Below are 26,090 nucleotides of genomic sequence, written 5' to 3'. Positions count from 1 at the left end.
AAAGGCTTTTGCTGTTAAATAGGGTAGCCAGCTAATGTGGAAAAGAGTTTGTCTGCTCTGAAGCAGTAGCCTAATCTGCAGAAAATTAGCACTGCTTAAAGATACAAGGCTGGACTTGACTTTTTCAAAGTCTATAAGCCTATTATATCAGGAGCCCAATGGCTTTGCACAATCACTGCAGCTCATTGTGGCACATCCAGGTAGCCATTTTGAATCTTCAGCACCTTTAATGCCATCTGAACCTAGGCAGCAGTGGATTACCCTAGAACAATTACTGCTGCTCTGGTTCAGAGAATGTGACAAGTCGGGGATCGAATGAGCAAATCTGTGATTTACGTAAGCCAAGGTGGGCTGGGGTGATCTTGTGAATCAGGTCAGTAATTCTTATTTATTGCCATGTTTTCCTGCTGCCCTTTTGAATATTCAAACTGCAGTAGGTGATTGTTGTAGCAATCCAAGTGAACCAAGTGATGCTGTGACAAGAAATGCAAACCAAGTGATGCTGTGACAAGAAAGTGATTTATGTAAACAACCTTACATAATCTATGGGCTATTTCGGAGTTATGCAGGGGTTGATTAACCTTGCGTAAGCTACCATTGCCAGGTTCACATAACAAGATAAGCCACTGTGACTGCCTGCCGCAACTTGACTATTTAAAATGGCCACCAGCATGCACTGCAACCCACATCGATTTAGATAATCCAGAGTGGACTGTTGAGACTGTGTAAACTGAGCGGATTCTTCAGAGCGGATTCTGGTTTGGGTGGGAAGGTACATAGATAAATAAGAACCTGGCTGCCAAATAGTAGGGGGGTGTTTTGCTGTGTTAAAGATAATATAAAAGATAATAAATTTAGAATTTAATGGAATACTTATTTGAAAATTGATATTTCTTTGGGCAGCTCCTTGTTCAGCTATGGCTTATCATCATGACAGCAGACGAATATTTGTAGGCCAAGATAATGGAGCTATTATGGTGAGCATCTGATTTCCATTATTTATAAGCATGTCTTTGAAAACTGTAGAAAACAGTCATACATTGGGAACAGTTACACATGAGGTTACCATTTCAGGGACACGTGGAATGCCTGGTTATAATTTATTTCGGTCATTCAGCTTGATTTGTGAGATGAGCCAGTAGTAGCAGAGGTGAACCAGTTTGTGCATGCATTGCTTATTGACACCTACTGAGCTAAAATCAGGAAGGTGGCAAGGCTAAGAATCCAGCTCTTTTCTGTACCTTGAGACATGTCTGCACAAAAACAGGTGTGGATGGGTGGATGGCAGACATACGACCCCACTTGCAGTTTGAGATTATGCAGCTACATACAGGTTTACCACAAGCTCATCTGTTTCTGAGAATTAGTGGTATGTCTGGAAAGGGGAGAAGGGACACTTAGCTTGGGAAACAGAATGCTGTGGGTAGGTATCTGGCACGTGGATGTAAATCAGTATGCAAACTAGTTGTTCATATAGTTACAGGGCATCAGTATCTGCAATTCTAGAACTGCTTTGGGTCAAGTGTCCTTTGTGATAGAGAACTCCTCATTCTTTGATTTCCAGTGTGTGGTACACAGCACATCTCTGTGCTTGGACGTACTGATCTGTTCAGGATAAACAACTGATATGGTGCTCATTACTAGTATTGTTTATGAAACCACATTCAAAGCTTATGTCTTTTTCTCTGCTCTTACTGCATGGATGGTACAGTTTATATCTTTTTGCCTCTCTCTCTCTCTCTCGGCAACAGGTTTTGAAGATTAGTCTTTAGGAAGAGAAAATATTCATAGGGAATGAAGGATCAAAGTGGTAACTTGAATCAGGGCTCAACAGGAAATGGTTTAGGAGCAAGAGGGTCTGCTCAGTCTGCACAGTGGCTTGGTCTGCAAGGTCTGCCCATTTGCAAGGCTCTCTGCATTTCCTTAAGACTCCTTCCTGATTTCCCAGATGGAACTGACCTACCTGTTTAGAAGGGCTTTTGGACTTCGGTGTAGATGGACTCTCAGGTGTACAGCATTTGTTTACAGGCAGAAGCCCATCTGATCTGGAAGTTCTCTGCATTTGTGGGCAGTGTTGGCAAAGCAAGCAGTCATTTTTGTTACTAGAAACTCTTCCTTAAATAGAAGAATATAGCAGTGGTCGGTATTTACATAGGAAATGTCCACATTATCAAACATAAATAGCAGGTATTCCTTTTCCTAAACAAAATATTCCAAACTGTAGTACTTTAGATGCAAGTAGATAGGCTGCAAAATATTATTTGCATTTCCTATTTGCAGAGTAATGTTCTTGATTAATGAAGGTACCTTTCAGTTACCAGGTTCCAAGAAACGATTTTGCCTCTTTCCTGTAATAACTAGTTGGTTTCTTGATTCCAGGAGTTTCATGTGTCAGAAGACTTTAACAAGATGAACTTTGTCAAGACTTACCCAGGTAATGAAACAGTGAAGTGTCCATTTCTTCACAGGTGAGAAATTCTAAGTTAGCAACTTAGGATTCTGAATCACTTGCATCAAATTTTTACTTGGGTTAATTATCCTATTTGGAGACATGGTGAGCTGCTAATTTTAACTCATATAAATTTATCTATATCTTTAGAATAATAATAATAATAATAATAATAATAGGAACTTGTAATTTTTATATCAATGGTGGTTAACTACTGATAAATCAGATCCTGGGGCCAAAGTATAATATGCAGGCTAATCGAATCCTCAGCATTTCTGTTTGTATATTTTTAATTTTTTTGACTTAGGAACTGTAAAATAACATAGTTACATTCTCATTTACATGAATCACATGATCACTGTAGCTTAAACAAGGCATGGTGTGTACCAGTTTGAAAACTCTATGCAAGCATACTCCGGTGGCATGGTTTGTTGGCGGGTCAAAATACTCATGGGCTGTTGTTGAGTTGCGTATTGTTTAACCATCCAGCATGCTGTGCTGCCCAGATGTGGATGACAACAAGCTGTGCCAGGACAGTGATTATTCAAATCATGTTTGGCATGTACTATGCCTTAAGCCACAATGTGTGTGCGCGCACGTTTGTGTACACCTTCCTCATCTTGTCCTACTTCCTTTTCTACTTCCATCTTACCTAACGTTGCATTTTATACATCAATAACAGGATAGGAGCTAGTCATGAAACAGATACTTCATCAGCATATATTATTATTGTTGTTTTGAAAATAATGAACTATTTCATATTCGTAGATGGAACTGTTCTTTGCAATTAAGCTAAAGTAATTCACTACCAGGAAAATAGTTTAAACTTGTGCTGACTAAACTAGTTTTCTGGAGAAATTAGTTCCCAAGTACCATTCATATTCATGAAAATTAATGTAACTACTGCTTATCACTAATGTCTTTTCCTTGGGTTTATGATTGGTTCTGAGAAAGCTAATGGGGTGCACTTGACCTTTTGGGGTAATTATTCTTCTCCATTCTATGGGTTCTTTTTGGGCTGTGTTATTTGCTATAGAAATGACACTGTGCTCTGGCCGTATCTAATGTCAAGACTCCTGGTTTGAACGCCTTGCTTTTCTCTTCAGTAAAACATCTTTAGACTATGAGGTGCAATTTTTACTAGTGTACCTGGGAGACAAAGAAAGATTGTCTGTTCAGGACACAGTGGGAAAGGTATGTGGATGTAGAATAGGCTACATAAAGCATTGAGAGCAATATCTAGAGCCCCATTCATAAGCCATCCTTTTTATTACAAGGACAAACGCATACAAGACAAACGCATACATACAAACGCAGATTCCACTTATGACTAGTCTTCTGCTGCAGAAAGCAAGGTTGGCTATGAGAGAGACCTTGTATTACAATGACAACAGAGGAGCCTTTATACCAAGGCAGATGAATAGTTTTCATTTTAAAGGAATGCTCCTCTCTCTTCAAACTAATTTTACTGCAGTACTGCACATACACATGTGCGCGCACACACACACCTGTGTCCCCTCTCCCCATTCTTTCTGCTTTAATTTCATAGTTTGATACAATTACAAGTATATAAGCACTTTGTTGTTCATTTGTGCTTCTGTTTTGCCTGTATAAAGAACAGCATCATTATGTCTCTATAAAGGAAATTAGTAACTGCAAGAAGCCTTTAAATGAAAGGATTTCTGGAAATCCAAAACATAAAAATATACCTAGTTCGAGCAATCATAATGAAGGCAATCCTTTTGTCTATTCTACTCAGATATTGAAATTATTTTCTAGGGTTGCTGACCCTTTTTGGAATCAAGTGCAGGCACTTCACAACAATGGTTATTTTCAGTATTTTCTGGCTTGTGATCTCTGCCTCTTTCCCCACAAAGCCAAATATGCCTCAGAAAGTATAAGATGTGCAGAATAAATGGCTGCACAGGCATGAGTTATTTTTCTTTGCCTTTTGTTGATACTAGTAGCACTGTCCATCTGGTTGTAGACACTGGTAATTCTAACTGACAGTAATTCTTTGCTCCTCACAATAAGTCTCGGGGCCACAGTACCTTCTGTAAAGGTAGATGTGTCTGGTGTTCCCTGTCTGAGTAGCTATCATATATGATGAAATGAGGTCTAAATGTATGGAAATAGTTGGTCCTGTCCAGCAACAAATCATGCTGATCATTGCCTACTTCTAAAGACATGCGAGTTTGTACTGTTCCAATTCAGGTGTGTTCCGATTCAAGTCTAAGTGTTAGAATTGTTTTTCTCTGCAGCTCACCAGAACAGAGTGTCTGCTATCATCTTTTGCTTGGAAGCAGAGTGGGTCATCAGCACTGGCCATGATAAATGCGTAAGCTGGATGTGTACTAGAAGCGGAAGCATGCTGGGAAGACACTATTTCACCTCCTGGGCGTCTTGTCTACAGTATCCTTCAAAGTAGTTGTATCCCAGGAGATGTAGGGTTTCCTTAAGCGTTGTTTAAAGCATTCATAAAGCTTAATCCCTGTGTTGATATTTAAATTTCCATCTTCACATTACAAAGCCATGTGATCTATAGTTTTCTGTGACAAAAGCACTATGGTACTTTTAAAAATCTGCTGTAGTACTTTTGTAGACAGGCCAAGAGAATCTTTCTGAAAACTGTACCCCTTCAAGGTTCTGTATCTGGCTGGAAGCCTGTCCTACATGCACTAGCTCCCGATTGAAGTCCGGGCCCAATTCAAGGTGTTGGTTATGACCTATAAAGCCCTAAACGGCTTGGGACCTGGTTATCTAAAGGAACGCTTGTACCCATATATGCCCTCCCGCCCCTTGAAGTCAGCAGCAGATGCCCTCCTCCGGGAACCCTCTGTGAATGAGATTAGGAGGGTGAGCACCCGGAGGAAGGCTTTCTCTGCGGTGGCACCCCATTTATGGAATGCGCTCCCCAGAGAGGTCCGCCTGGCGCCGTCGTTATTTGTTTTTCGGCTCCAGGCTAAGACCTTTTTATTTAAAACTTAACTGTTAATTATTTATTAATTAGGGGTTCTGGTTTTTTTTTTAAGCCGAGAATGCACTGGGGGGGGGGGCAGGGTGTTATTTATTGTATTATTTATTGTATAATTTTAGTATTTATGTGTTGTGAGCTGCCCCGAGGCTTTGTTGCGATGGGGCGGCATAGAAATGTTTTAAATAAATAAATAAATAAATAGCTTCTCCTAAGTACTGAAAGTTGGAGAACACAGGAGTCAGTTGGGGACTGCTTCTTAGGATAATCCTGTTCACTAGAGGACTCAAAAATCTACTCATCAGAGGCTCCACTCCAGTAGGAGCGAGGACTGGTTCCAATGGCTCCCAGCCTGGCTAGAGCTAAAGGCAAAAGAGCAAAAGCCAAATACACCAACATAGGTTAGCTTAAAGCTCTTACTGCCAGTAATTCAGCCTTTGGAGAGGCATTTCAATATTTTAGAATGGGAAAAAACTGTACAAAAGCCAAGAAACTACTAGACAATTGAAGACTGGGGGAAGGGACTGAGGGAAAGATGGAGACACCTAGAGAAGGGTGGATTTGGACTGCAGGCCTGGGGTTCTATCTCCCTTATTTGAGAAGTTGGTTCGGTTCTGAACTCTACTAATATTCCAGTATGGTTTTTACAAAAAAAAAAAAGGATAATTGCTTTTATTGGAAAAACTTAATTTTCTTAAGAAGTTTTTTCCCTGGTATCACACTGTTTGCTGCCATCATTCATAACAAGACAGACATTATTTCACTGCCTCTGTCAAGAGCATTTAAAGTATAGTAGTTTAATGAGCCAGTACAGAATCATTAAATGAGCATGCTGCAGATTTCATGGGCAGTCAAGAAGACTGTCTATGTAACAAAAGACAGAGCATTTTTAATGTGTAGTTGTGGTAGCCAACTCATCTGTTTTTTATTTAATTCATTCAGTGTAATGGTTCACAAATCGCAGCCAAAGTGAAACAGTGTGCAAGATGGTACTCTTGCCTTGACGTGGTAAACGTGGAAGGGGCGGGGAACCAGTGACGCACACTGGAGGGAGGCTGGAATGCTGGCCTGCTGTTAAGTCACCACCGGGGACAGTGCCTCCTGCTCCTCTCCAGGAGTTCACTTATGTGGCAGGTTAGGCATGCATGTTCTGGAGGAGTGGGCAGACAGTAGATCTCCAGATGTTTGGGGCTTCAACTCCCACCATCCCTGATCATTGCTCTTTGAGAGTGGAAGCTCCACGCTTAATGGCAGTCTCCCCACTGTCCACTCCTGCTCTAGACCTTGTACACAGACTTCCTAAAAAATGAGATAAGATCCGGGAACCAAAAGGCCAGGGTAGTATTTTGGATCAGTGAAGGCATCCTGAGAATTAGAAGTTTATCTTATGTTAAGATCATATCTTAACATTAGTTCATGCCTGTAAGTGAATTACCAGACCCTTTGTTGTAACCTGGAATTTTCTTCCTTCCTTACACTTTGGGTTTGTCAGAAACATCCGTTTCTGATCTAGGGAAAATCAACATCTGTAATTAAATTATCATGCAAATGTAAGTGATAAATATGATGGGGCATTGGGTTCAGGCCATCCGTTAAAGCTATCCAATAACAAAGGGCAGAAATGTGAAGGGATCCTTCTCGTTCTCATGTGGGCTGCGATTTTATTTATGCCAGCTTGGTGGATGCAAGTGCTCCCTCTCAACCAACACCCACCATTAAAAGCCACCTGAGACCTTCTGCTTTTGCTTACACTGGCTTGTTGCCAGTGCCCTGGAGATAAAATTAGTGCTTCTCATGCTGCCATGATATTATACTTGCTTGCTTTCTTCCAGCCCATCCAATTGGGTTTTACAGGATCAAGAGATTTCCAAAGACAAACCACTCGCATCCTTCTTAGGTTTTGGAGACTTCTTCTGACATTGCCATGGTTTTTAATGACTTCTTAGTGAAGGAGCATGAGACTCTTTTTCTTTGCTTGAAATAAAGCAGCAGCAGGTGTCTTTGGCTATCTAGATAGGCAGCGCTTCTATCACATCGTCCAAACACTAATTTCAGGACAAATGGCGAAGTTGACTGCTTTTCATGCCCAGCCCTTGTTTTTGTGCTGCTTGAAACTTGGTATATTGGTAGCTACTCCTTGACTTGGCTGTGCTAAGATATGACTTTGAGACACAACATGCCTTCATTGGTGATTACTCTGGACAGATCACTCTGCTGAAGCTTGAACAGAGCACATGTTCAGTGATCACAACTCTCAAGGGTCATGAAGGTAATTTTTGTTTATTAATTTCTTTCTAATTACTTGAGTCACAAACCTTTTTGTTTGTAACTGTTGCACCGCATAAACAGATACAGCTGGATCTTCATAATATTCTGAGACTAGAGGTCTACTCAGGTTTTTCTCAATTAAACTTGTCTTCTCATCCTGTTTCTGTCACCAGGTCTGTCACCTGTTCAGTCCTTCAGTAGCACAGTTTATTCAGTCTGTGAGACTGAATTCTGAGTAGTTTACATGGATAATGTTGTAGATTGCCTTGTGCTGGGGCTATGCTCTTCCTTTATACACTGTCTAGGAAAGTTGCAGGATATGCTTTCATGCATAAGGTACCAGGCCCTTACTTGTTAAAGGACCTTAGATACTTGAGCCAGAAAAAAACATCTACCTACACCCTTAAAGTGGTAGTCACCAACCTTTTTGTCCCCACAGTAATATTTAGAGATTTGAGAAATGTTCATAATATGGCTGCCAGAAGGGATGTGACCATTTGCAAAATGGCTGCCATGGTGAGTGTGGCTGGTCACAAAGCACCCTTTTCACAGAATACAAGGCTGGTGAAGGTGGGAAGGACAAGTAAAGTGCCCAGGAGCCTGAGTACAAAGCAGAAGGGGAACCAATTCTCTCAAAACAAAAACACTACTTTAAACAGATTGTGTTCTGTTCTTAGCAGAAAGCCCATTTCACAGAAGATGAGCCAATTCATTGTGCCTAGTATCACAATAATTGAGAAAATATGTTTCTCAACAGTTAATTAATTTTCATCAAATTTTATTTATTTACTATATATGGACAAGCAAATAACACATGATCTGTGGGTGGTTCAGAAAGATTTAATAAACAATCAAATACAGTGTTAAAATGCAAAACAGTAAAACAGCAACATGATGTTTATTTTTTCATACAATAACATGAACCATATACTAGAGAAACTAGCTTTTAAAAAGCACAAATTTTTAAAAGTCCTCAGTAAATGAAAGGGACTTCATCTGGCCTGAAGAAACAGAAATAGGATGCCAGGTAAACCTCTCTGGGAAGTGCCCACTTTGTTGGGGCCACGCAGAGAATGACTTCCAAGGATTTTAAAGGCTGAGTAGCCATATATAGGGAAAATCATCTGATGAGAGAGATGCCCCTAAATAAATAGGGATCATCTCACATTTATGATCCAAAATTCAAAAGTCAGTTCCTGTTCAATTATTTCCACTCATTTCCCTTCTGCCAATCCATGTCATACCTCTGTATTGGGTCTCTGCTAGCAAAGTCAGTTCCTTCCCAGTTTGCCTTCTCTGCATAGCTCATCCACCTAAGCATCCAGTTACTTTGCAGTTCTCCCAGTCTCTTTCCCCCTCCTAGAATCACCACACTGACCCATGCGTGTATACAAATGCACCTCCTTCTCTCCCAACTCTCTCTCTCTTTCTCTCTCTCTCTCCCCCCCCCCCGACACTTTTTTCCTTTTTTGTTTTGTACATTGCTAGTAGGACAACCAGGTGCTCTTCGCGGTGAAGCATTGGCAAAGCTGCAACTACACACCATGTGGGCCAAAGACATTCTGGAGAAATGAGGATGTCACTGTTTCACTTTGCAGCATGCCTGTTCACCTGTTTAAAAATACATTTCTTTTTTTTAAACCCATACGTGCAAAAAGCAGAGGCCATCACAGGTGCTAAGGAAGGGACCCACAGGCATGATTTGCAGAAGTCACCTTTAGAGAGCCACTTCCCATCACAGCAGAACTAGCCATGCAGGCTAGAATTGACGAGGGCTGTGGTCTAGCATACCTGACTGGCAGTAGGTGAAGGAAACCTGGATTAGATGGACCAAAGGCTGCTAGTAGTTATGTTTACTCACATGACTAGGCACAAGATGGCAATTCACATAGAGCTTGTTGCTGGGTGGCATGGTGGTGTACTGGGTTTTTCAAAAAACCTCAGAGTAAGCATTACCACATCTTCAAACCTTGGTGTATTCATAACTTCAACACTAGGTGGCAGCTTTTCAAATGTTTAAGCTCTACCTTGTTCCATGGCAAGAGAGCTACTAATTCACTATGCAATGTATTTATTGCATTGAATGTGCCTGAAGGTATGCTGTATTATTATGTGCTAAGCAAGGACAAAAACATCTGTTTCATTTTCTAGGAATATTGCTTCTCAAGACAGGCATAGAATACAGGAGAAGGATTTGAAGGGACTTATTAAGATCATTGTTTCCTACTTCTCTATTATCTCCTTTTTTATTCATCTGATACGAATAATGTTTACTGCCAGGTGCAGGGGTACATAGCTTACTGTGATGTGGGTCTCTTTCCACCTTTCTTCTGAACTTGCAAGTAATGGAAGAAAACAGTGGCAGAACCAACAGGAGAAATGTCACTCAGTTGCTGATTCCTGGTATCATGTGCTGCAACAGCCCTGTGCTGTTCTTATTACTTATAATCAGCTGGTGTTACTACGCCCTCCTTCTTCTCAAAGAAACTCACAGCACATAGCTACACTGTGGAATTTGCTAGCACAAGGTACCTTGATAAGGGCCACCAACATGGGTTGCTTTACAAGACTAACAAGATTTCATCACAGACTATCAATGCCTGCTAGTCATGATGGCTGTATATTTCCTCCAGCATTGGAGCTATACAGTATAGTTCTGTACATTTGTATACTGCCCAAGTGGCAAATTTCTAGTTGCTGGGGAACATGAGTGGCAGGGGCTTATTTCACTGATTGTCGACTTCTGGGATAGATAGGCCATTGGCTTTTCTTAGTAGTGGCCTATTTACCATTCACAAGTGGTCTCCCCACCCTAACACTGCTTGGGGCCAAGCTGTCTTAGTCATGGCCATTAAATGATCTCAGGCCTTTAGACCTGTGTCTAAATTAGAGTAATGTATGCATGTGTACCAAAGTTGTCAGATCTCTCCTTACTTGGAAGGCTAACTGTGATAAATGTCCCTGCCAGAGCACAGCTGTACACACCAAGAAACAGGACAACCAGCACTGAATAATTCAGCTGTGGTCCTGAGAAAATCTCCTGTTTCTATGTACCTTTATGGTAAACACCACATGCCGGACAATAAGAATTAGGTAGAAACCGTCAGCATTGGGGCACTGTTGTACAAATAGGGACAATTAAGTAAACACAGAATGCACAGCTGGCTCAGATCAGCTGATAAAACAGCAATCACTGAAAGCATATTTCAGAGATCATGGTAGGAAGCAAGTTAATTCATTTGAAACCATAACCAGGTAACTGTGGGCAGAGAGGGTGAGACTTATCTTAAATAATCTGATTAAATTTCTGGCAATGTTTTGAGGTCCCTGTTTTTATAATCTCATTTTTTTCATTGCTTATCAAAAAGGCTTCCTTTCATGATTACTTATTGCACTGTTTAATATTTTGGAAGCATTATATCTTCACCTGATTGATGTTTAGGTGGAGGAAACCCATTTATGCTTATTTATATCTTATACCTCTTCCAAGTAGGTAAAGATGGTATACTTGATTCCCCTCTCTGTTTTTACCATTACCATTTTGTAAAGCAGTTTCACAAAAGGTAAGTGAGGATTAGAGCCTGAGTTTCCCTTATCCTAAATCAGTACTCTTAACTGCAAACCAGCAAATTTCATTTAGCAACTGGAGAAAATTGAAAGTTCTGAAGAGCATATAGATGTCTTTACCTAAAATTACTTCTCTGCCCTCACTTTGCTACAATGAAGGCTGGGTTGTAGGGTTGAGTCCAAAGTTCAAGAGACAAATGCATCCAACCAGAGCTTTTCATTTTCTTTTCGTCAGTTGATGAGAAATTGGCTCTTGATGAATGAAGGTCCCTGGTTCAATCTCTGGGATCTCCAAGAAGGTTTAGGGGAAAACTTTTCCCTGTAAGGCTGGAGAGCTGCTGACAGTCTGTGCTGAAAATACTGGGCTAGATGGTTTGACTCAGTAGAAGGCAGACTTATTTTGCAATATTTTACCTTCAAGTCAGAATTGGTATAGTGCAGCCAGACCAGCACCATATTCCTGTCTTCTCATTTTCCTATCATGTATGGATCTCTCTAAATGAGAAAAATGTAAACTGCAATGTTAAATATATTGCCCTTCAGATTCATCCAGCAGCTTCCCTGCACTTAATGGAAAAAATACATTTTTTGCCCTCAACGTAGGAAGTATTGCTTCCCTGTGGTGGGATCCTGTCCAGCGGCTACTTTTCTCTGGAGCATCTGATAACAGCATAATCATGTGGGATATTGGTGGAAGGAGAGGCCGGACACTGCTACTACAAGGCCATCAGTATGTAATGCTCAATTTTTCCAGTTGTTGTTGTTGCTGGTTCAATCCTTGCTGCTATTTAACAGATTGATGAGGGATTTTGTTTTGTTGTCTCCCTCCACCCCTCAAGCAGGTAGGCTCCTTTTCCAAAGAATTTGGTCCCATGCTTCTCCTAAATGCATGATTGAGTATATGTCCTCTGAACATTTTCCTAAAACCAGGTGATTCTGGAGGTTAAAAAATCATCTTTGGAGCTCTAGATAATGTTTGTCTCCTAGTTTTAGGCAGCTATACATCAGATTTACTGCAGACCATATTGCTTTTTAGTTTGCTTCCATTGCAAGTTGACACAAATGCAGTAGATTTACCCATGACATTTGACATACTGACATTCATTCCCCCCAATAGTGGTAAGTTTCAGACCTTTCTTTAGCACTTTGACAGCTTGTCAATTTTCCAGTACTCCAGGGAGCTGTGGTAGAATTGCAAACCAACAAAACATGTGCTGGTAAGAGCTATGGCACAATAGTTTACTTCTTCCTTGTTAATGCTCCACTATCAATAGCTGCTCTTGTATTTGTGCCTTCCATCAAGATAATGTGATGCCAGTGTCCAGCTGCAATGAAAATTATCCTTCTCTTTCTTTTCACAAGGCACTTTATCAACATCTATAAAATACTTCATTTTTGCAAGATACAGATAACAGTTAGTCTGCTACAAAGATTGAAGTTATATGTCTGTGTAACCAGTACAGTCATGCTGAGAGGCTTTAGAAATGGCCTCCTTTCATGTAAAAGCTTACAGTGACATAGAGGAAGAGATAATGTTCTACCTTAGTTGGAAGGGCACTGGGTTCTATTCAGGGACTGGTGGCTGAATTGGATGCCATTTTGAACATACTGATTGCCTTGAGTATGATACAGTGATCTTGCTTGGATTCAAATCAGCATTTTCCAAAAATGGAAAAACTGCTCAAAAGTATTTTGCATCAAAAATTGCAAAGATGCAACCAAATGGCTGTTGGACTGTTGAGATCAATTAGGTGAAATTAACATGGATGGTAAACGTTCACTCCCCAAATTCTGTTTTGGCAACTGCCCTTTCTTAATTGGTCACAAAATCAAATAGGGAGGACAGCCCAAGTCCTTGAACAGGAAGTAGCTTATGCCTCTTTAATGCTGTTTCATGACAATGAATAGCAATTCTAAAACAGATAAACAAAAATTCTAAGATCAGGTGACATTGGGCAAGGTTCTCAGAAATGAATCTAAATGTTCCAGTGAATTTAAATTTTAATGACCCATTCTTTCAAGTGCTATATGTGAAACATGGTCAGGATAGTATATTTTTAGCTTCTCAGTTAAAATACTGAAATGGAGCTATCTTTTTTTCTACTTTTCTCTTTTTACAGTGACAAAGTACAGGCCCTTTGCTACCTGCAGCTCACAAGACAACTGGTTTCTTGTTCAGCTGATGGAGGGATCACAGTTTGGAATATGGATATTAGCAGAGAAGAGGTACGAATTGTTACTTGTCCAAAGATGCTGACTGCATTCACACAATCCTTGCAGCCCACCGTGGCTTATTGGGTGGGTTGCAGCATGTGCCAGGCTGCAACTGTGGTTTGTCATGTCATCTGAGCCTGGTGGGCTGTGGGTTGTTTGAGGGCTAAACAAACCTTGGATAACCCTAAAACAATTCATGGATTATGCAAGGGTTATTAACCTTTTGGACAGCCTTCCCTTGCCAGGGGAAGCAAAACTACAAGCTGCAGTAGTAGTCTGAATATTAAAAACAGCCAGCTGCACCCACTGCGATGTGAATAGCAGGTTGTGAATAGCAAATATGTGATCTGACCCTCAAAGCATTACCCTATTTGTTTGAGCCCACAGTTTTACCATTAAGCTTTACTCCCTTCAACACTTTTTCTGCCTCCTAAACACAATTTGTGTACTGAAAAAAATTACTCTCCAGTTTGCACACACACCCTTTTCTTCCCTGCTGTGTCTCTCTGCTGCAGTCCATTTGCGTTGTCCTACAGGTTTCTCTAGCCCATTCCATTGCTCGCCACAACACTTATCTCTTCCTCACTAGCCATTGGGTCACACCCAGCACACCATCAGTCACCCCATTAACATCATCATCAGGCTCCTCCCTTAACAAGGCACTAGCAGGTGGATCTGTCCCTTCATTTTTGGAGCTTGGGAGAGCTGGGAGCATTTGTAAGTGATGTTCTGGCATCCAGGCAACCCACCTCAACCCCACCTTTACTTCCTAAGAATGTTTCTGGGTCATAAGAGAAGCCTTGTATATCTAAAATTTAAAAATTCAGGGGAATAGAGATGGCAATTGGTAGAGTTCATCCAGAAAATATATTGACATTAAACAAATTACAACCCACTGATATCCATGGGGCCCTCGAGGGTTGTGTGGGTAGAATCCATGGTGCATCACATTTCCTGCCCCACTTCATCGGTTTTCCCCAAGCATGAAGATAAGAAATGAATGTCCCTTAGCCATAATATTAGTGTTACTCTGACATTTGTATTGTTAGTTTCTGAGCACCTGGTTAACTAAGTCGATGTTGTCAATTAGCTAAAAGAGGGTATTGGAAAGTATTCATAGAAAAAACACAGACTGAAAGAAGGGCCATAGATTGCGCTGCCAATGGAACGGATACCACGCACAGACCAAATTACCTCCTTTTCTAATCCCTAAAACTTTGGAAATAACTTTATATTTAAAATCCTTTTGCATGATTCTGGGATTCCAGATTTCATATTGGGAGCATTTAATGAGCTGAAGAATATGAGTATGTATATATAGACATACATACCAGTTTGACTGTTGCTGGCTTGAGCTCAATGGAGAGCCAGTGTGGTGTAGTGGTTAATAGCATGGGACTCGGACTCATACGATCTGGGTTCTAGTCCCCGCTCAGCCATGGAGCCAACTGGGTGACTTTGGGCCAGTCACAGACTCTCAGCCCAACCTACCTCACAGGGTTGTTGTGGGGGTAAGATGGAGGAGGAGATGTAAGCTGCCTTGAGCCCTTTTGAGGAAAAAGTCAGAATATCAATCAATCAATGTTAAGATGTATTGGGGACATATGGGTAAAAAGGTGAGATACAAATGTAAAAAAAATTATCAAGCTACTGCTCATGGCTATGCATTTATATACAGACATGCTCTCTGTACTTTAGTTCCCCATAACAGGGAATCTTTGTTTCAGAAATCTTGATACTGGGAAATGACCTAACAGAGCTTGTGTTCTGGTGCTGCCTTCACATTTTCAGTGTACTTTGAGCCATCTTGAAGGCTAAAATGGTTCTTCCTTAACTCAAGATGGAATAGTTATGACACACCGCACCATAAAATGACTTTCAGACAGTACTTGCTAGTGTCCTCTGTCTTAAAAAGCCTTTTGAGTAGGCTGAAATACTTGTGCCTACATTTAGATACAGACTTAGGGAACATTCCAGCATTTCCATGATTTTCCAAGTAGCCCCATTTGCAGAGTGGACAGGAATAGAAGCAACGGCATATACAGAAGTTGCTCTCAGGCCATCATAAATTAATTGATTTTAATGACATCTGTAGTGCTCAGAAAGGAGGACAGGACATGTTTAATGTCAGATTATGACTGCAAAACGGAAGGCATAGTTATATGACTGTTGAAAGCGTCATCTTTTCCAATTACTTGGTATCTCTTCTTAATCACCCAAATGCTAAAACCAGGGGACTTTTTAAACTTCTGTGGCTAATCATTCAGATGCGGCAAAGAAGCCTTCCTCATTAACTTGGTAGTAATAAAAAATGGCACAGTGAAGGGCAAAGTGTGGGATGCAAGCACAGGTCCTGGAAACAGCCACATTCTCAACAATACCTTATGTACGCAGCTTGACTCTAAATTGGTCTAATTACGTCAGAAGGGCAGCAGATCTTACGTGGCACACTTGAATTTCGGGGACATGGCCTTAACAGCCTCTATCTTTCATCCATAGACCTTGATGTATTTCTAATTTTGTTGCTTCTGCAAATCAAAGGCAGAACAGCAAAGCAGACTCTTTCATCCCAGTAAAATTAACAGGGTTTGGGGAAGGTTTTATCCTGCTTTCTTTTGCAATGATATGTTCAAATTCTTCTGTTGGCTTTTCTGTTTCCAGGCACCTCAGTGGATGGAAAGTGACTCCTGTCAGAAATGTGAGCAGCCTTTCTTCTGGAACATAAAGCAGATGTGGGACACAAAGACTCTGGGGCTGAGGCAGGTGAGGGTGTGCCGCTGAGGTCAAACTCAGCCAAAACAGAAGTCCTGTTGCTCGGGAAAAGCCTGATTCAGAGATTAGGATCCACTCTGTTGTGGAAGGACTTATGCTTCCCTTGAAATATCAAGGTTGTAGCGTGGGAGTGCACCTAGACCCTATGCTAGGCCTGGAACTTCAGGTGGTGGCAGTGCAAGAAATATACAGTTATTTATGGAGTACCAGCTGTGGCCCTTAATGAAATGGCCTGAATTGGTAACAAGTTATCCACATTTTGGATATCACATTTAATCTGTTGCAATGTGCTTTATGCTGGGCTACCCCTGGGGAGTTTTTGAAAGCTTCCATTGGTGCAAAATGTGGCAGCTGGGCCCAACTTCATACATTTTCCTTGACCTGCACTGGTTGCCAGTTGCTTTTTCAGCACAATTCAAGCTGTTGGTTTTTGCCTTTAAAGCTTAACACAGTGTAGGAGCGAGCGAGCTCTCTGGGGGACTGCCTGGCTCATTGTGAACTTGCCTGGGTATTAACTTTCGCAGGAGAAGCCCTTTGGAGGATGTCATTACCCAGAGTCCTGTTTGTCCAGCACATGCAAAAAGGCTTTCTCTTGTGTTGTTCCTCCATACTATAAATTGACTCCTGCATGAATTGTGGCCACTTTCTTGACCTTTGGAAAGGGTGCGAAGGAATATCTTTTCAATGCAGTCTTTTAAAGCATGTGCTTTAATGTGTTTGCTGTTCTTGTTTTCATTGCTTTGTCATGTTAATGTTCACATTGTGTTACACCTCTTGATGGCCTTTTAACAGATAAGGTTGCATATAAATGTTAAATGAGTTTTTGTGCCAGGTGTTACTTATGGAAAGCAGTGAAATGAGTAACAATTATTTTTTATCATTGTACTTGTACCAGTTGTTCCCTGTTTTTCTCTCCTGCCCCCAAACACATATAGGGAAATAAAATAGCTCTTCACTGGATCCTTGCCTGTTTCTGGGCATGGCTCAAAGCTCTGTGTCAATTCTGAGCCAGCTTGTTTATCTGCTCCCATATGAAGCTGTTCATTACTCAAGATCTTCATTCAAAATGTTTCTCTGGATGCCTGTTTTTGGGGGGCTAATTAAATGAAGACCAGGGAAAGAAATATCTCTTCTGTGGTGGGGAAAAATTTCCTCAAGTAGTAACTGAGAGCACTGTGGGAATTTGGTGACTCCTTTTCTTATATTTTGCTTGGTTTAATAATTCACATTTTTCTGATTGTTTCTCTTTCTTGACTCCTTCTCCAGCATCACTGCAGGAAATGTGGCCAGGCAGTATGTGGCAAATGCAGCACAAAACGTTCCAGCTACCCCATAATGGGCTTTGAATTCCAGGTCCGGGTCTGTGACTCCTGTTTTGATTCAATCAAAGACGAAGAGTAAGTAGCTTTAGAAACCATCTCCTGGTGTTGAGGATCTCCACTACAAAATGTCTTCTGTGCAAGCAGAAAGTGTGGATTTCAGCCAGAAAGATCAGTACTTTAATTTTCTAAGAAATGTTGTTACAAAGTGAAGACAGAATGACCAGCTTTTCAAGCACATTGGTACCTTACAGACTAAAAGCGTTGGCAGCATGATCTTTTCATAGATTAAAGACTTCTTTTCAGATGACACTTGGATCACTGCTATTCTCTTCCCTTTGAGTTTGGAAAAGTGACAGTGGGGTTTGTTTCTTAATCAAAACCTATGATGAGAAATCAGATTTTTGGCATGTTAGCTTTTTCACTGAAGACTCTTGGAGTCTTCCTCCAATCTCCAGGGCAAGTCATCTGATCAAGTCATGCTATCACAAGCAAATGCTGTTTTTGCTTTTAATGCCTAGTGAGAAATCCACAATTTGGCAAGATACAGCATTTACTTACTTGGATTGTCAGAGCTTTAACATTTTCATAAGCCAAAAAAAAGTTTCATTTAAAAAAATGATTAAAGGTCTCTGTTCAAAAGAGACATGGAGGGAAAGAAAGCTGCTGTATCCTTGTTATAGACGTTTGCCTAATGTCCAGCTGTACCCAATTACCAACTGTGTTGGCTCTTCAGCATGTACTTCAAAGACTACAGTGGTCAGGTTAGGATGATCACTGGGAGGAAAGACACCAAGTGGCTTCTTTTCCATGCTTCCAATGTGCCAGGTGTGTGCCATGTCATTTCCCTAATTACTAATTCTCACTGTGGTTTCCAGTGAGATATACAATGGAGGCTAGCTTCCAAACCACCCCAGAACCCTACGACAAGCCACGGGTTCTGGGTAATTTTGAAGCCAGCCCTGTTGCAGACCTCTCTTAAAGGAATCATGCAGCACACGGGGGAAGGAAGCCACTGTATTCCCCACCCCATGATCATCTGGACACAAACAATACTTTCAGAGCTGATGAATCCACAAGCAGAGCTTACTTCTGGGTAAACATGCATAGGTTAAAAACATGGCAAAGTGTTTAACAAATGATAGCTGAAATGAAATCTTTAGCTTTTCATTAGAAATCCAAATTATGTTGCAAAGTAATATGACTGGTATGAATGATGAATCTCATTAAGTAAAAGTGAGAAGCATTTAGCATCCATTTTTGGTTTTTTCCTCTCTTATTTCTTTTTCTTTATGTGCCACATTTATTTATTATTTATTTATTTGTTTATTAAAACATTTTTATGCCGCCCCATTCACCGAAGCCTCGGGGCGGCTTAGTCCCTTGCCATATAGTTTATGCATTCCAGGATTAATAAAGCTGTTTAAGGCTAGTGGATTTAAATGTAAGAACTAAAAGTGCTTCTCTTGGGACCACTGTAGCCCTTGCTGAGGATCAAGCTCCACCTTCCATTGCCCCAGTTCTAATAGGGTAGTATTGATAAGATGATGGCTGAACAAGTGTTCTCCTTACAACAGGGGTAGGCCGCCAGCAGCCTTGAAAGCTCTTTGTAAGCATCCACTTCAGTTCTGTGGTGGGAACATTCTTTCCTTTCTCCCAGCAGCCGACTGGGTAAGGAAGAAGGGTGGGGCAGGGGTGGGAGCGAGAAGCAGATAGCAGAAAAAGACAAAACAGATGACCCTTCCCACCTTTGGCTCTAGGGTATGCTGGGGAGAATACGACCCTAAACCAAAGGTACTCATCCTCCTGGGATGTGACCAGCTCAGCTTCCTGTAACTCCATTCCTGTGAAATTTGAGCTGATCATCAAAAACAGCAGTAAAATGCTAAAATTCCCCTGAGCCTAGTAATTATCATATTATCATATTATCACATTCACTTGCCAGAGCAAGGATGTCGCCATAATTACCCTGGTGAGTACTCTCAGTTGAAGGCTAGTTTTACACTGGAACATTCTGCTGACTCACAAAATAGGTTAGATTCCATACTAAATCAGTTCATGGAAACTACAGTTGACATTTTTTTTTTTTAGAAATGTTCTGTGCTAGCTAGCACATTAACCACCTGGACATCATTTGCTCAAGACACTCACTACAGCAGAGATGGCAGCCCTTTTCATTTTTCCTTCAAAGTTGGAAAAGTTCTTTGGGACTGCCTTCTAGCACTGAGTAGCACTAAGAATGGGAATGGGCTCAAAGGCAGAGCAGGCAGGGCCAAAGCAAAGTGTTGGGACCAAGTATAATACATAGCAATTCAGACTTTCTCTGACAAGTGTACAAGCCACAACTAAAATTCTAGGCATGCCCATTCAGGAGAGTTTTTATGCCTATGCAGCACAACTCAGTTCTGTGCAAGGCATTTAATAGCAGGAAATTTATAGATGAAATGCCTTTAAATACCCTCTGATCACTGAAAACAGCAGAAGAAATTTGCAAGCCAGGTGGGTAACATCCAGCCTGTTCATCAGAGATCCCCATCCCTGCCCTGCAACATCAGTTTTTTAAATATCTTAGCCCATGACTATGACTGTAGAGACTTCAGTTAGGGAGAGGCATGCAGTTGTACTTTCCCTATATGCAAAGATTTGCACAGGCCTGGACATTTCTAAAGATCTGAATATTTAACTCTTGCATACTTGGAACCAGTTAGAACTTTAATGAACTAGTGAGTTCTTCAAAGGTAGTTCAGATAATGGCTTGCCATTCTAGCTTTTCAGAAGTCATATTTTCCTGATTTTTTTTCTGGATGGAAAGTTTTAGCACCTGGCTAGAATATCAGCTATCAAGTAGCTTTTCTTTAACCACACTTTCCCCTTCCCCTTCCAAGTCGAACTTCTCTGGCAACATTTCATGAAGGAAAACACAACATTTCCCATATGTCTATGGACATCTCAAGAGGACTTATGGTGACGTGTGGAAGTGATCGTGTAGTAAAGGTAATATCTTTTCCTTTCTTCTGTCATGTTTCAGAAGTTCTAATGATTTAGCAATGAGTACATGCAACTTCTGAAATCCAAATTTAGTAGACAGAACAAATTCAGAGGGACAAAGGGAAAATAAGAATATATTGTAGAACTCAAGATTAACTTGCACAGTTTGGACAAACTGTACCACCATACAGTAGCTGCAATGTCTTGGACTGCTAGAGCTGCTGGGCTATCCTGTCTCTAACAGCATGGCATAATACTCCATCAGCTCTTTTTTAAACCATCACTGATGGATTCCATCTGTCAGCATCCTGCATTCCTACTAGTGCTGTTTTAAAAAAATGTAGAGATTTAACATCCATGGTAAATTAAAATAAGAGTGAGTTTTCATAATGTTTCTGAAATGTACAAAAAGCAAAAGAAGTCATATTGGTCCATTAGAAAAACGGCAACATTCACAGTTGGACATTACTTCATTGAGATCAAAATGCCACAGAATTGGGAGCAAACTTCCTTGAACTCTAGGAGACTTCGTCATGTTGGATGAAATGAAAAGCAGCCAATGGGAAAAAGAAGGAAAGCAAAACAAAAATTGGCTTGATGTTGTAGCTCTGCAGTCTGCACCTAGTCTCCATTTCAGGGATAATCAAATTCATGTCAGGGATTCTGCAGTGAAGAAGATTCTGCTCTCCCCTACAGTGCAACTATTGTGTTTTTAAGAACAGAGGTATAAACTTGTTGAAACAGAGCAAATATCACTTAAATGAACACTCTCTCAAAAACTTTGAATCAGATGACCTTTGAAAAGCTCACAAACAAGCCATGATTTAGATAGCTGTAATCTGTTTGCCTTTGATAATTCATCTGATAATTCATCATAAACCACTTCTTAAATGTTGAAATCCTGCTTCTTCGCTGTCATGATCTAAAGCCATCAGTCAGCCTCTCCTCCGTGAATTTTGACCATGTTTGCTCGGCAGTTACTGTGGGGGGGGGGGGTGTTTTAAAAAAGCAAAGGTTACTTTTTAGAATTTTTCTCTGAACATGGGAAATCATTCCAGTATTTTTAAAGAGAGAATGAACTTCTATTAAGTGTTTGCTATTTATTCAATAAGATCCAGAGCATTTTCCAAGAGTGTTTTTAATGGTTTGCTGTGTGGAACAATCATAACTAAAGCATAAAGATAATCCTTTTGCACTCTTTTTTGGTTAACTATAGTTGTGGAAGGATTAGTTAAATAGCGTTTTCTGACTCATCCTCCCTACTTGTTGAATTTAATCCGATGTAGACTGCTGTGTTCTGATTAACAGGCTTGTAATAAGCAGTGTATGGTACGAAATACTAAGGTGAAATAACTGATGAAGGGTTCAGCCCCATGCATGAATAAACAGGGAAAAAATCCTACAAATCTTACTATTTACAGCCAGTGTTGCTGGCTAGGGAATTTGGGGAGTTATAGGAATTTTCAAACAGTGCATAGGATCAAGCTTTTATGCAGAATGAATGTGCCACTATCCTTTAATATTCTGTTGAATTCTGGATTGGCATTTGCTATTTTTCTATCACATTCTGTTTTAATGAATTGTCATTTAATTATTTGGGGGGAGGGCTTCAGGAGCTTGTATTTAATTTAGTTGTATAGGTAAATACCTGAAAGCAGGGATAGAAATACATTAAAATAAGTTGTAATGAATATTCATGATAGGTCTTTAACTCATGGGTTGACAGCCTCTATTCAATGACCACCATGGTATTTCTAATGTACAAATAGAAGATGGAACGTCAAAAAACCAATCCCCAAATGCACATTTGGGATAATTTATTTATTTAAAATACTCCGATCCCTTCTTTATCCAAAACTGATCTCAAGATGGCTTAAATGTAGGTGATGGGTTTGAAAAGGTGGAAGGCTACTGCTACAGGGGATTGTTTTATCTCTGTGCCTTGTTCTTCAGATATGGGACATGACACCAGTAGTGGGTTGTGGCCTTGCGACTGGCTTTGCCTCCCATTGACTTTGCCAGGATAACAAGATAACAAACACCAAATTGTGCACCAAATGGATACACTCCCTTCTGTGACTCTTGCTGCAAAATGCCAGCTGCCTGACTCTGTGAATGCTGTTTTCTCAAGATGGCCAGCCTCTTTTTTGGAGCAGAATTCTTCCTTGGGGCTTACCAGGAACAGCGGAGGATGCTCAGCTACAAGTTTATAGCCGGTGGAACAAACACAGAAAAGGCTTTTAAGTGCCATGAAACATCTGGCATAGAAAGTTCACTCCTAATTTGATTCACTTGTAGAGTTCAATGTGCTTTTCTCTGCTGAAATGCTAATATACAGTGTATGGCTAAGAGTTACAGTGAGTGTAGTGACAACAGAACATGTGCAAACAGTAGTAACTTATTCTCAGTCCTTGTAAACCATCCCTGTAGGCTAGTTTTGTCTTCTGAATGGTCACTGTGAAGGCTGGCTCACAGACAGCTTTGCCAGTAAGAAAAAAACTGTTTTTTCTTTCCCCAGCAGCATCGCAATAAGGTTGAGGAAGTCAGTAGAATTTTGGGAGTGTTTTCTACAACTGTTTGTTGATCCCTTTGGAGTTATTTAGATGTGTGAATATTATCTCCCAGTTATCTTTTGAATAGGTTTTTGTACCTGGAAAAATACAAAAATCCGTAACTGTAAAAGCAAACTGACATGTCACATCTTATGCCTTGTGCGAAGACAGAGGTAAGTTAAATTGGTAACCAGGATACTTGGAGTGCACTGGCTGCTGTGGTCGTCTTCCCAAATTTTAGAATATAGAGGCTCCCCCACCTCCTGTACCTTTTTGGGCTGGTGAGGATTGGCTTCCAAAAATAGTCATGTTAATGAAGCATCAGCTTGATCTGAGAACCGGTGCTGAACATGAATTGAACTCATTTCAGCAATAGCAAGCAGTCTACAGGGGCCTTGGAACGGGATCTTGTAATTCAAGGTGGTAGGCATGAGCAGTGACCGAAAGTTGTAAGAAAAAACCCCCTCACTAGTTTTAAAAATGAAACGTTATCATGTCAGACTCCAAAATTGTAAAGAGGAAGGGGATTTTGTAAACTAGGTTCATTTCAAGTTGCTACTCAGTTCATTGTGAAGGGTTTCATCATTAGCATAATTAACTTTAAATTGTTAGGGAAAATGTAGCTTTGTAAAATAAAATCATTGTTCATTGCCTGAAAACCAGAGAAATTATATGGCAGACATTGGTTCATGTAGGCTAATAAAGCAGGACTGCTCAGCTTCCTACAATTAGATGGCAATATCCTTACTGAAAATATTGTGCTAAGGAATGGGAGGATTTCTCACTGTTTCCCATGGATAACTATCAGGAGGCCAGTGTCGCTTGTGTATAATCTTAAAGTGTAAGTCCCTGAAGAATCAAGTGTCCAGTTTTTCCACCCTTAGCTGTGTCAGTGATTCACATAAGAGGAAGGGAAGTATAAGCTGAAATGTTAAAATGATGTTGCTGCAGGAGATTGCCATAAGATCTAGATAAATCAATATTTTGTGCTGCAGTTTCCTGAGAACTGATTTTCCAATTGTAATCAGACACCTTAGAAAAAATACTATTATTCCCCATTTTCTGAGATAATATCTATTTTTTGTGAAGGGAGTGGAATAAATATGAAAGTCTAAACATACATTTCAGCAACTTCAACTGCATACTCATTTTAAGAAAAGCTTAAAAGGGGAATGTTTTGCTGAGCTGATGTCTTCATAATGCCTAGAAAGATGGCCCCCATCAAACCGGTAAACTCTTATTACTCAACGCCTTATTGCACTGTATGAGAAATGGAACTTACTGTGTATGGATTAAACCAGAATGAGTAACTTCACCTCAGTGCCCAGAGAAAAAGTTTACTTTATCTGGAAATGTTCATCTATGTTAAAGAAACATTGCCAGACTTGAAATCGTTTGTATTTTTCCCTGTTAAATAGCAGTTAACTTGCATATCTGTTCCTTTTTCATCCTTGAGAACTGGGAATAACTTGCTAGGAGCAAGCAAATTCCCAGAATTCATACCTGTGCATAAACCATAGATTCTCTTACCCAGCTGTTTGCCCTCTTAATTATTAGCAGTATATAGTACAGTATATCAGCCTTTACCTCTTGGCCGTTGCATTCATAATCTCCCACCAACGTTTTGCCAAGGGATGCTGAATATGCTCACTGACTGAGGGAATATATCTATCTATCTTTTGTAACAAATAGGCTTAACATTAAACTGGTGGCGTCAGCTAGCTACACAGAGAAATTTCTTTGGCAAAACACCAGATCCTTTGCGCATTTCCAAACACTCTAGTTCTTCAATTGAGTCATAGACCTCTGCTGAAGATAATATGACTTGCTTTTGTAGAGAAAAATGGTTACCCAGCGATTGGGGTGGGGGGCGGTGGGGACAAGAACGATCATGTTGTGCACTGTAACAGTAACTGTCCCTGTAACTTTCAATGTGCAATTATTTAGACTTGACATACTTACCCACTTTCCCCTGAAAATCCTTTTTTTCATGGGGGAGCAACAAATACTAATGTATTTTCATCTGATAGCTATGTTCCTGTGAAATAGTGTATTCTTCATTATCAGAAATGCCACTGTTGTTGTTTGTTGTAGCCCCTCCTGTCTTTTGAAGAAGAAATTTGAATATTGTACAATAAAAAATATTTCCTGGTAATTCTCCTCTTTCTTCTGACGATGTATCCTTTGGAGGAGGGGGAAGAATAATGTCTGTGAGAGACATACATCTTTTCAAATAATGGTATAATGTCACCTGATCTGTGTTTATGCTTCTGTAGTTGAGAAGAGAGCAAGAAGGATATTGATCAAACCATTTTAATTGTCTTCGGTATATGATTAAATTTAGGATATGTTCTATTCTGTGCAAAGGATCTAGGAATTAAGCCTGCAAGCTTAAGCTCACAATTTTAGAGAAATGCAGAACACCCCTGACCCTCTTAGACATCTCTCCAAGGGAGAGTTGGATGTGGTGGAGGTTCTTTCCTAGGATGTGGGCTTATCTACCACAGGAGCCTCAACTAGCCTGTACCAGCTGTGCAAGGCCCCAGCATAGGTCATTCAGAACGCAGGGCTGGAATGAAGCCGACTGTGGATCCGCTGGATCAAACCCTCTTTTGTTTGCCAGAAGAGGCCCAGATTCACCCTCCCCACCCCCAGGGTCATCGTGGAGCTGCCAAACTAGTTTTCTCTCCCAGTCTAGAACCAATAAGTGCCTTTTCTTCCTTAGGCAACATTGTCGGCAGCCGCCCCTCCACACACACGTGCGTGCATGCATGCATCACATCTGCCCTGGCCAACATGAGCCTGCACGGATGTGGAACTGGGGGCAATAAAGTGGCAGGTCCTCCACCATCTCCAGCTCATACTGAACTTGGTGGGACTTACTTCAAAGTAAGTATCCATTGGATGATTATTCTTGCACTGTATTTCTATCACACCATTTTTCTTCCTGTGAAGAACCCACAGCAGTCTAGGTAGTTCAATGTTAT

The 26,090-nt window shown here is 40.6% G+C and overlaps 1 protein-coding gene across 2 annotated transcripts in view; it reads left to right on the top strand.

The window, feature by feature from the left end:
• Nucleotides 1–26,090, top strand: part of LOC123024672 (WD repeat and FYVE domain-containing protein 1) — a 65,961-nt gene that overhangs the window by 7,058 nt on the left and 32,813 nt on the right. The window contains exons 3-12 of one of the 2 annotated variants that reach the window (XM_044432689.1): nt 904–977; nt 2,380–2,434; nt 4,711–4,861; nt 7,580–7,692; nt 11,862–11,988; nt 13,379–13,484; nt 16,134–16,235; nt 17,511–17,641; nt 20,449–20,557; nt 22,505–24,941. In XM_044432689.1, coding sequence (XP_044288624.1) covers nt 904–977; nt 2,380–2,434; nt 4,711–4,861; nt 7,580–7,692; nt 11,862–11,988; nt 13,379–13,484; nt 16,134–16,235; nt 17,511–17,641; nt 20,449–20,557; nt 22,505–22,564 — 1,028 coding nt within the window. In that variant the 3' untranslated portion in view covers nt 22,565–24,941. Of the gene's footprint in view, nt 1–903; nt 978–2,379; nt 2,435–4,710; nt 4,862–7,579; nt 7,693–11,861; nt 11,989–13,378; nt 13,485–16,133; nt 16,236–17,510; nt 17,642–20,448; nt 20,558–22,504; nt 24,942–26,090 lie in introns of those variants that run through there. The other variant, XM_044432688.1, reaches the window with a different exon arrangement.

This window comes from Varanus komodoensis, unplaced genomic scaffold (genome assembly GCF_004798865.1).
Source record: "Varanus komodoensis strain SLA01 unplaced genomic scaffold, ASM479886v1 scaffold25, whole genome shotgun sequence".
Lineage (NCBI taxonomy): Eukaryota > Metazoa > Chordata > Lepidosauria > Squamata > Varanidae > Varanus > Varanus komodoensis.
This window is presented reverse-complemented; position numbering and strand designations above follow the sequence as displayed.